General features: G+C 40.0%; 1 protein-coding gene across 1 annotated transcript in view; it reads right to left on the bottom strand.

The window, feature by feature from the left end:
* Positions 1-7,596, bottom strand: part of tmem8b (transmembrane protein 8B) — a 33,063-nt gene extending 25,467 nt beyond the window's left edge. The window contains exons 1-3 of the mRNA XM_006790015.3: positions 7,407-7,596; positions 2,755-2,944; positions 1,852-2,059 (exon numbers count right to left, since the gene is read on the bottom strand). Coding sequence (XP_006790078.2) covers positions 1,852-2,059; positions 2,755-2,944; positions 7,407-7,491 — 483 coding nt within the window. The 5' untranslated portion in view covers positions 7,492-7,596. The remainder of the gene's footprint in view (positions 1-1,851; positions 2,060-2,754; positions 2,945-7,406) is intronic.
* Positions 7,597-12,134: the final 4,538 nt, after the last annotated feature.

Genomic DNA, 12,134 nt, shown 5'->3' with positions numbered 1-12,134 from the left:
CATTAGTCTGGAAGCTGCTGGGGTGACCCTTTGATTTATTACAGCCTGTCGCTTGGACATGCACATGCACCTTGTGCTTGAATAAAAGCTCAACCAATGTGGGCTTTTGAGAGCAAATGGTTTTACACTGTGAGCCCAAACGGTTTTGATGTTCAATAGCTTTACATTTGACCTTCTTCATACCAAAAGCGATGTGGGCATTCATTCATTTTCCACAGAATTTCACTCTTGGCAAGATGTTAAAGCCTCTAAAACTCCATTAGAGCCATAAAGCACTAAAACTCCCTAATGAAACCCTGTCTAAATGCATTATTTTAGCTCCTTCAGTCACAGTTGCCCACCAAGACGATGTAATTTTAAGGTTCGCTTTGGAATATACAGTATGTCAAAGTTTATCAGGTATACATGGAGAGCTGCAAAAAAATAAAAACCTTTTAGAGCTTGTGTTCTCAACTCTGTTCAATTGTATGCTATTGTATTTAAGTCAGCAGTAAGTATTGTTGTATTGCCAGGACATAGTACCTGTCAACACATTCTCATCCCAAAGTGTCAAATACAACAGTTTGCCACTGGCATCACAGAGATAAGCAGAAAGCTGTCCCCTCCCTTGGAAAAGGTGTAGCATTGGCCTAGAGGTTTGTTAGCAAGTAGACGGTGGCTTGTACCTTATTAGGGAACTTTTGCTGACTTGTTTTCTTTTCGGTTTTTTTTTTTCATTTGCACTCACATTTTTATCTGGTATAGGTACCACAACTACCTGTTTAAGTTTAAAAGAACATTTTACAAATGTACCTCTTCACAATATTAGCCCTTCATTTATAGAAATGCTCAAGGGCATCCAGTGCGCTCTACAGGGACATATAAAAAGGGTATTACAGAACTCCAATTTTGCTCTGTAAAGAGTAGTATATTCTATTTGCAATAAAGGACATTTCAGCAAATGCAGTTATTCTCTTTGACTCTGTTTTCAGTTGCTAAATCCTTACTTACTCTTAAGATTGGTATTAAACTGAGATTGTTATAAATGCGTCGCACATCTCTCTTTTCTGCTTGCATTGCTTCCAATTGTGTCTATTTTTCTAAAGGAAAAACATCTTGGTTGCTAGAAAATTGCTTCAGAAAGCAAAATTTTAAAAGGTTTGTTATTTCCATCTATAGAGTGTGTCATTGGAAGCTGGTCACATTTGAGCCATGGTGGCTTATATCCCCAAATCCCCCAAAACAAACCAATTCTTCTGTATATGTGATGCTGCTGGCAGGTTCTGATTATATTTTTGATTGTTGTGTATTTCAGATGCACTTTTGCCAGTCAGTGGAAACCACAAAGCACAAGTGAACACCATGCCAGTGACACATAAATTCCCTGAAATGGAAATCAGCAGGTGTTTATGCAGCCAAATAGGAGAACACGATGAGATGAAGAAAAACTCTCTGACACTGTTCAGCCTCTTTAGGTTCTGCAGCACATACTGGAATACTAATGCCAAGGATCACTTACATCATTTTTATTTAATTTTTTTTTTTTTCCCCGTCACAAAGGGGAGTTAAGCAAGCATGAAGAAAATGATTTAGATATCATTAGAGTTATGATACATAACACTCTGACACAAATAAGCTTACATTTTACCCGTCATAAGTGGTGAATGATGTGTAACACAAACATGATGCAGTCTTTTCATTTACTGCTCTAAACAACTGAGTGCAGAGGGGTTTCTATTTTTCACAGCGTGGATGTAACGCTGGCAATATTGGTCTAGTGGTTCTAGTGGTTCAGAGATTCATTCCGAGTATTTGTTTTCAGTAAAGCTGTAGGAATTCTGGTGTTTATTTGTGATAAATGTGCACGCTCACCTTGACTGAGATCTTGCCTTCATCCTTGGGTAAATGTGCCGCCAGGAACCAGTCTCCAGGGAGAGGGCTGGTCACGTTGAATGCTCCTGTTGTACGGTTTGGAAGAGTCCAGGTCAGAGTCACAGCAAAGGACCCTGGGATGACTGTATCCCGAGGGAAGCGGGTGTACAGGGGGTTGATTACTGGAGGAGCCCCGGACCTGAAGTACCTATTAATCACAAAGCCACAGTTCAGCCTCCTTAGGCCTAATACTGTCATAAACAACAGGAACATCTGCTAAATATTAAAGTTATCCATGGGAACAGCTAACAGCAGAAGTACAGCTGGCATCCTATACACAAATAAGAATCACAGCAACAAGTTCTCAGACCACACGTTTATACACCAGACAAAGATGTTTCAAGCAAGGAGTTAATTTATTCAGCACATATCCATCTTTGACCTTTCTTTTGATCTCAGCTATGCACCTGTAGAGCATTGACTGTATCGCGCACAGTTATGACACCACCACACTGACAATCCAGACAGACAGGCATATAAACACCTGCCAAAGCACTCAAAATGGTCTTTGTTCTGGTTTCTGCTAGAGCAAGTGATTCCAAGGCCATGTTTCTGTATGACAAACACACACACTCACAGCTGGTACAGTTTCAGATACAGAACATTAATAATAAGCTCTTCATATCTGAATGGAACAAGCGCGTCCATTATTTCAGACGCTATATCACTGAGACACAGGAGACTGACAAAAATACATAAAGCTTCATACAGCTAACGGCTTTAAAGTTTCCCCTTGCGTGAAGGCTATAACCCCTTATTTTTCTAAGTGTATTTAAGATGCTTATAATCATCTGGAGAAGAAGAACACAACAGAACGGTGTTAAGCCAAACTCGGTGTCTTACACAGTCACATTGCGGTTCGGGCAGCTGTCTCCAAACGTGCCCCCTTGCTCCTTGAAGGTGATGAGATTCCATACGGCCATCATGGTGTCGTCAGGCACATTGAAGTGGAACAGTTCCACACTGGCGAAGGAGTTGAAAGCACTCAGCTTACGAGGCGTACGGGTGAAGTATTCAGTCACAAAAAGGCAATCTGCGGGGAAGAGAATCAGAGGAATGTGTCCCGAAAATATTTGTGATGGTGGATAGCCTTTAAGCCTCATCAAGCCATTACTCTGATTTGTCACAACTAAAAGTCACTTTCAACATACTGATGTGCGCATCATGTTTGGCCTGTTACCATTTCATTTCAATGCATACAAACTATAGCTGAGGTTAATGGGAAGTTGCAAGAAAATAAAAACGTGACCTAATAATGGTATTATATGAAAAGTCAGGTGATCAAAGTGATGTAGTGTCCAATGCAGGGCGCTATATCACAGGGTGGAAAACAGTTTTACTGCCACTATTACTTTAAAGTAACAACGTCCTATAAATCTTGAAGCAAAGTTGCAATGAAAAGATAGACAAAACAGGCGGGTGCTTTGCTTTACTCTGAAGTGCAGTGGTTGGTTTGAGGGAGAGAAACTTTGACTCAACTGACTGAACATCCCATATGCTTTGACTCATGGTTGTAGCTGGGAAACTTAAAACTTAAAAAAAATGACATCCATATGGCATGCTACATACTACAGAAGGACTGCAGAGTGTACTATTATAATCTATTAAATGTGTTGCACAGTGTAGTATGACCGCTAAGCTGGAAACGACCCTGGATTTATTTGTATGTTCATGTATTCAATGTATCTATAGCTTCACGGACGTTTATGGTAGCCCATGAAATAACTGTCAGCACATCTCAATTAGGAAAGCTGTGTGCTTGGAACAACCATCTCACTAACAGACCAATATCAACATCGTTGAAAGCATTGAATCATGATTAAAGCTGTTGCTTACAAAGAATAAATATTTAATTATGAACATTTCCCAGTATGCCTGTATTATCACTGCTGTGACTAGAGAGCAGTTTTAAGGTGACTCTCTGTAATGACTTACAGAGTTTCACCTCAGAGGCAGCAAATTATTTCTTTAAGAGGTAAATAATCAAACTATGTGATCAAAGACTTTTAACTCCTTTAAAAGAAGCTGCGGGAGACGGATGTATGCAGGCTCGCTCACGTCCTGCATAATGTCAAATCCTTGGATTACACCCACCAAAGCCTCTCCATATAAATGCAGCAGACAAGCAGCAGGTGTAATCTGCCACATTACCTACATGAGCTGGGCTGGCATCAAGCACAGCCAGCGGGTGGGCAAAATCTGGGGGAAATTGTGTGCAAGTCACTTAATTGCTACACTAGAACATAAAGCGTCTTTTAGGCGAGGCGTTATCATAAATATAAACTCAAGTAGGTAGAAAAGAAGGCAGCAGATTATTACGGGAATAATGCGGTGGCACTTTGATGTTTCACTGGAGGAAAATGCTTTCACTTGTGGCGCATTCGCTTTCTGCGTGTCAGCCATTAAAATTGCAATACCTGTGGTGACATTGTTTGGGTTTTCTTTTTGTCTCACCTACAATTTGTACAAAAATATAAATAATTTCACACCACTGTTTTCAGAATACAGTGAATAGGAGCCCGGACCTCTAAAATAATGACAGTAAAGTAACAAAACAAAACAAAAAATGATAAATAAAACGAGTGAAAAGGCAATGAGGTGCAGACGTGTAAAGAAATAGGTTTTTCTTGAATGCGCAATACTTTCTTATGTTTGCGTAAAAGGAGCAAAATAGCTCTTTTCTGTTCTTTTCTCCCCCCACGACATTATCCACTCACCTATGGAGGCAACCTTGAATACTAAAGATGTACTACGGAAGCAGAAACTGAGAAGAGTGAAGTGGTTTGCTGTCAAGAGTGAAATCCTAATCCCATACAAAGCTCCAGGTCTTTATTTGAGCCTCATTCCAGCCTTCTGCTGGACTGTTATCTCTGGTGTATGTGAGCCTTCTTTACATTAAGTTTCTTCTTTGCCCTTTCATTAACAGACTGTGACTGGGGTCACAGCCTGAAGTGCTATAACTCAAAAGGGTGAGTTTGGCGCTAACAGTGCTGGAGTCTGCAGTAAGCCTACAGTCACTGCTTGGCTGATTAGAAAGAAACAGACATGATTTTTTCTTTCCATTTACAGATTGCAGCTAAGCCCACAAAAAGTGTGGTTACAGTGGATCGGTCGGAAAGAGGTTTAAAAAAAGAAGAAGCCGCCGATTTTGCACATCTAGAAGTAGGACTGTGAATGGTGATTACGCTATTCAAGAGGAATCCTTAAATCAGAATTAATTGCTAATCGTCACTTTTTCCAGGTGTCATAATCTAAGGTACATGAAAGCCACCATTCATCATCAAAAATACACCTTCACTAAGAGGGTCAGGGCTGTCACAGCGGGTCAAGAGATGGTAGAGGGAACTAAGAAAATCAAACTCTTCCTTTTTTAAAACCTTTGCTTATTGTCATTTTGCCTCTTTACTGGCACAAACTAAAATCTTAGAGGGGTTTATAGCCAAAGGATGTTAAAAAATAATTTTTCCTAAGCGTAGCTTTTAATCATCATTTTTATCACAAGTTAATATTTAAGGCTTGATTTTGCTTGTACATGTTAATTGCATCAGTGTCTTGCAAGTACTGAATATCCTGAAACAGGGCGCGTTTCTTTGGCAACTGTCACAGCCTCGCCTTTACATTTTTATACTTGTGATTTCCATTGCTCTCTAATGTGCAAGCTATACCGAGGTGGTTACCGTCACACTTAATTGGCAAGACAGGCTACGTGTCAAACAAGTCGAGATCTCAAGATCTGAGGTTGTTGTGACAAAATGAATACAGAAAATTAGAATAATGAACTGACATATCTATTTTCAAGCTATGCGTGAAAAGCTCCGGGCTCGGTGACACTCCAGCAGCCACGCACAGAGACTTCACTTAAGTCTGAAGGTGTAAACATGCCAAAATATCTAAATATGCTTGTTTGTTTGTTTGCCAGCCAAATAAAGACGTTTCATTTGAAGATAAAGGCAGCCGGGTGCTTACAGGCTTTCTCACAGTGCAGTTCTAGATTCAATAATCTCTTCAATGAGCACCTCCCTACCACTGTTTTACTCTGTTAGAGGCTTAATATAGACATAATCCTGCTTTTTGTCATCTCAACATGGGATTTATCCATTAATACTTAGCTGGGTTGTCTTTAAACTTTATTTTTTGGAACAGCAAAAAGTAATTGCTGCTTTTTGAAATTCCTTCTCCTCTAGCAGATTTTAAAATCTCTCTCAAAAAAAAAAAACAGCTGCTAAAGATCAACCATCTGAAACAAGAGCCACTAAATGACACCAAATTTAATACTGGCCAGCGATAAAGTCAAATTTTGAGTCAACACTATTCTCTCCTCCATCCTCCTCACATCCACCTACAGAAACAAACGCCTCGAAGATAACACGCAGCCGTAAAGATTACTGGACCTTCCACTTCCACAATGGGAGATGCAGGCACCAGAGATATAAAACATTAACAATTCATACACATCTAAACATGCAGAATCTGCCTGGCAATCAAGTGGGTTAACATAAATTATTTTATGGTAAAGAATAAGCTCTAATTCTCTGTTGTCTCTGTTTTACTGAGATATATCCAAGAAAGCAGGGGAGGAAGGGTAAAATGGGTAAACTGGGCTTTCTGTCTAAAGCCAAACATGTCGAATGAGTTACTAGAATTGATAAAGCAAAACAGCAACAAGTCAGACAGACCTGTATGGTCCTTAGTGGCCACAGCCAGTACAGTCTGTGCTGTAGGTATGGATTCATTGTTATCACACAGGGAGATTTTTGTTGCACACCTCAGTCTTGAAGCAGCAAAGAAATTTTCGTGGATAGACGTTTAAAGAAAGAAAACAAATCAAGGAGGATACTCTTAGGTTCTTCTGTTTTTTAAGGAAACAGATAGAGAGAAATAATAAGAGCATGCTGCACTTTTCATACATTTAAAAACCTAAAAACAACTTGATTTTACAAAAGTCAACTTCAAAATTGTCCCATTATCCAGTTAAACCAGTTTAGTCCTCATCTCCTATCAAAGCAGGCTAAATTTAAGACGGGAAACAAGAAGGTTTGACTTAACCTTTCCCTTTATCCCATTACTGTGGTCACATTTTGTAGTCAGCCGTGACAGCGTGCACTAACTTGGCTTTGAGCCTTCACGTCTCCGCAAAACGAGAACAAATGAAAGGTAACAAGAGTCAACACATCCGGACTGATCTGTTTTCTTGTGACCACATTTAGACCTCCGTATCGTAGCCTACAACCTATAGGAGCTTCACTCAGTGCATTGTGAGCCATAATTAGCAGCATCCTTCCCCATACGTCACGTAACCGAAGCAGGTCCGTGTTCGTGAAAACCGTTTTGTCAGTGGCCGAGACTGAAAGCAGCAGCTGTGGATGTTTCGGAGACTGAATTGAAGCCAGAGACAGGATGAGATGCTGCCGCCGCTGCTGGGAGGATTTCAGCACCCCGACAAAAGGAACAGCTCTCCGCGAATCAAAAGCAACACTCACTGAATGGAAACTCACCTCCAACAGCGCAGAGATAGGTGTAAACAAGCAAGAGGAGCCTCGGAGGGCTACATCCTGAGCCCAGGCGCTCCAGTTGCCACATCGTTAAAAGCAGAATATTTTGTGAGGGGCTCCAGCCCGAGTGCAGTTCTCAGACGCTCTGCTGGTCTACATTTTTTCAGATATTTGCCAACGACCAGCTGTTTGTGCATGACGTCATTCAGACGACGACGGGACAGCGCCTCCTCTTTGGCTTTGATTTGACAACCTCAATATGTCGACTTATTTCATTGGACCTCCGGCCCTGTCAGTCCGGCGATAGTGCAGACGTAGATTGCACCACAAGGATTCACACTTCGCCGTCCGGGCCACCCGACACGGGCACGAGTGAGGTGTGAGGCTGCAGCTGCCCCTCGAGCCTGCAGCCTCTTCTGCCAGGACCCAGGACACAAAGTTGGTACTTTGGAGGAATGGAAGACTTCATCTTATGTGGTCGTGCACAAGCCTCAAAACTAATAAAATACGATTTCCAGCGATTAATAAATTCAAAGCAACTAATTTGGGTTTCTGTTAGACTAAAAAAAAAAGTAAAAGTGCAGCAACTTCACGTGTCTGTCTAGTTTTAAAAAACTAGCAATATACATACTCCTTAAAATATAACATATTACGTGAGCATAAATAAAATGAAAGGCTAAAAGGATTTATTTTAATGATTCATAGTGGGCTCAATTTGGGCCTCAAATATAAAAGCAGTCAAACCACAGTTAACAAAGCACAAGTGGACAATGAGTCATTACATTTATCCAGTGAAAATTATTTAAAAGTGAATGAATACACAAAATATACTTGAGGAGTTTGAATTTTTCATTTTAAGGATCACGTGGTCATCAGGTGACGTGTTTGTCAGACAATCATCATGCTACCACCAGGACACCAGCATTAAGAATGACTCAGATTTTTATTTCTAGGCCATGGGGTGACATGAATCATAAGTGTCTCAGCTGATTTAATGGGATTGAGTATAATTGATCTGCCATCAATGAAATATTAAACTAAAGCATTAGAGCTGAGCTAAAAGAAAATGTGTGGAGGGTAAGAATGTCAAAACAATGTTACTGATGTGCCCAACAAGATGTAACTCTACTTATCTAACACTAACTCACAAAGACTTTAATAAATCCAACGCACATGATGGGTGCCAGTCAAATTGCCTAGGGTTTCATTTAAGCAGCAAACTATAGAGTACAGAGTAGTTGAATTACATTTAAATTCATTTATGACTAGTACACAAAACAAAGATTTGCTTTTTTACATCAGGTAGTTGGCATAGTTTGACATTTCACTGATCTAAAACAGAGAAATCCACTTTCTTCTTATCCTTGACCAAATAAAAGTGAAAGGTTTGACTATGTTACAGAACAAGGTGGGCGAGAAACAAACAAATCCAACACTGGAACCTGAAGTAATAGTGATTGTGGAGGAGCAGAGAGCTAAATAGTTACATATTCTTTAGTTGAAGATTGTATTCAAACTACAATCTAAGTAAAAACTGAGTGCAGAGCTGTAAGATATGCTATGCAAATGTGGTTTCTTATAATTACTGTCATGTGGCGATGGAACAATGCAGCAAATAATAAATAACATTTAAATCTTTGGTTTGTTGCTATGATTCAGTGCAGTGTCTGCTGCAGCCATAGTTTACTCTGAAGCCTTCCTCAAAGTTCGAAAGATTGCCAGACTCCCTAGATACCACGACCCACGCATGGCAACCCACTGTGTATGGCCGGCCTCTCTATGAGGTACCACAATATTCAACTAAGGTACTGTTCTGTTTCACTGCGACTGACTGAAACTGCCTCTTTTAAAGCCGGCCTTTTCTTCTTTAGCCCTTTCAATGCATTTTGTTTGTGAATGCGCTCTATACACAGACTCGATTTAGCACACGGGCACAGACAAGATGCACAGCACTCACACAAAAGAGACACAGGAAAGTATATGCTTATGGTTATCTAAATTAGTGCTGCCAGTGGCCAGGTCATAAAAAATGTGCCTCTGTCTTGGAAATTATCCCAACTACCTCTTATCCCTGTGAATCCTAGGAGAAGCTCACATCCTCAGAGGCAAAACGTTTCATACGTTTAATTGCTACTGTAATTAAAAGTAGTTCAAGTCAGTAGGAAAGATCACTAAGGCTGTAAATAAACAGCTTCAACAAAAGCGAGTGCACACCTGTACCACTTATGTATCACTTACATGTGAAATGAGTCAAAACTGTGTCACCTTAAAGTAACTGCATTAACAGACTTCACAGTACGAATTCAATCCAACAAAAGTCACTACACCTTTCATTGTGGAATTTAAAGCTCATACTTATTTATTTTGTAATAACACTCTCAATCCTTTTTATTGTGAAAGACACAAACATTATAAAAGCTCCTGGAGAGAAATAGTTGAGTCTACATTTCTTTACTTTCTACTACAGAGGTATTCTGATCCAAGCCAGACACATACTTGAGCATTTCATAGTTTTTATTTTTTAAGAACACTTGTGTGAAACTCTTTTGCTGTGCGCTTTGAATTGTTGTCATATTACACTATTCTTCTTCTGCCAGGCTTCTGGAGACAGGGAATTATCTAGTTCATGAGAATTCATGGTGCAATCTAAAAATGTCACCTCTCCAACACCTTTTGCGCTCACCAATAACATCAAACTGTGCTTCACTGTCAGGACAATGATTTCAGTCATTGTTCCAGGCCAACATCAGGCCAAACGTGCCAGAATCGATCTGAGCCAAACAAAGCTCTCTAGGTCTCATCTGACTAAAGAATTTGCTGCCAATATTCAAGCTACTCTTTATGCTCTATAGCAAAGTTTTATATTGCAGTCTTGTGTCCTTTGTACTAGCTTTTCAATGGAGACAGATTTCCATTGAAAACCCCTGTGCCAAGGCTGAAGCACTTGACCCTCTGTGCTTCAGTGCTAGATTGTAAGTGGTGCATTATCTGTGGAATCATTCTAGGATGACGGCTACTGCACCTCTGATTAGAGTTATTATGCCCCACTCTTATTTTCCTGATTACTGTCACAACTGTGTTTCAACTGATTTTTAGTTGGTCACTGAATCAGATTTTTAAAATTCCATCAGGTGGTTCTTCCCATGAGGAACCATGGAGATAGACAAAGGATATATCCAAGAGTCTACTTACACTGGAGTACTCACCTTCATTTCAGTATTTTCTTTGTCGGCGATTGCAAGGATAGTCACTTTTGTTGCATTGCATTTCTCCTTTGCCGGATCTACTTTCAGTACCGTTCTTCTACGGTGTATGCTTTTGATTGTTTGAATCAATTTCTTTGAATTGTTTGTATCTGTGCTTCAGCTGGATTAGTGCTTTGTTGTCCTGTAGACTCATCTGCTGGCATCCTGTTATTTAACTATTCTTGGTCTGCTCCCATCTTACTTACTGACCTACATCAGTCAAAAATGCGTAGGAAGTTACTGTCTTCCCTCCCAAGACTTAGTTCTTTTATCCATCCCCAAAGCTTCTACTGAATTTGAGAGAGAAAAAGTGTTTTCAAATATGCTGCTCCATCTGCTTGAAATCTGCTGCAAAACCAACTAAATCTTAGGAAGCTGAGCTCACTAAATATGACTAATCTGAAATGACATGGAGGCTGTCACACCTGTCTAACTAGAACAGCCACATTGACCTACAGTAAAACACATTTTTCAGGTATTTCTATAGTGAGATTTTTAATCTCAACACTTTATTTCTTTAATGTATTGTGCGTGTGTTGTTCTGTGACTGTTGATTTCTATCTTGTGGAGGACGCTCTTCCAAAAAGGATTCTAGATCTCACGTGCATATCTCCTGGTTAAATTAAAAAAAATGGAACAAAAATAAATTTGACATTTAAGTGATATTTCACTCTCTGATGTATACTCTATGTTAAAACATTCTTAAGATAGGACTTTTCTGAATCATTACGGCTTTTTTACTTCAGTAAAAACTTTGAAGAAGGGTCCATTGTGCTCGGTAAGTCCTCCCACAGTGACATTTGGTGGAACACGAAGGAAGAAATAGCCAGCAAACCAGTTTTAAAAAGTGTGTGTGTGGGTGGCGTACACATGCATACACACACATACACATCTTCTACACATATCATGGCCTGAGTATTTTTGCTCTCCCCAAAGTGAGGCTCTCACAGCCTCAGTATACCAGGCACACAGTCATACACAGAGGAGCATGAAGGGCTTCCAGTTAAGCATTTTAACCACCTGGCGTCATACAAACATTCAAATCTACTCCTGCACCAAATCCCTGGCCTCTGAAAATCCTTCGGAGGAAAACCTAACTTGTTGCAAGTGGGAATTCAGATGGTCTATACCAATATGTGAACATATCAACTGTGTGCAACATGTTCAACTAAAAAGATAAATTGACAAAATGAAAAAGCGGGAGGGGGGGAAAGAGAGGCTGGCCAGCTGGTAAAGTGAAGAACTCGTTCTGAGGCTTAGCTTCGGCACACAGCACACTCTGTCTGCAGCATGAGATATAAGACCACATCCTATTTGTGCCTTTGACACAATAGTAGCACAGCACCTTTCCACAGCAGACATCACAAAGTGCTTTACAATAAAAGAATAAACAAGCAGATGCCCCAGAAAGCCAGACAAGAATAAACCCTCCAGTGTCTCTAAATAATAAATAATTACACTAAACTTGGAAATCTTCAAAATACTT

Source organism: Neolamprologus brichardi, chromosome 12 (assembly GCF_056152115.1).
Source record: "Neolamprologus brichardi isolate AB-2024 chromosome 12, ASM5615211v1, whole genome shotgun sequence".
NCBI classification, from domain to species: Eukaryota; Metazoa; Chordata; class Actinopteri; order Cichliformes; family Cichlidae; genus Neolamprologus; species Neolamprologus brichardi.
The sequence above is the reverse complement of the archived record's forward strand: the minus strand, read 5'-3'. Positions and strand labels throughout refer to the sequence as shown.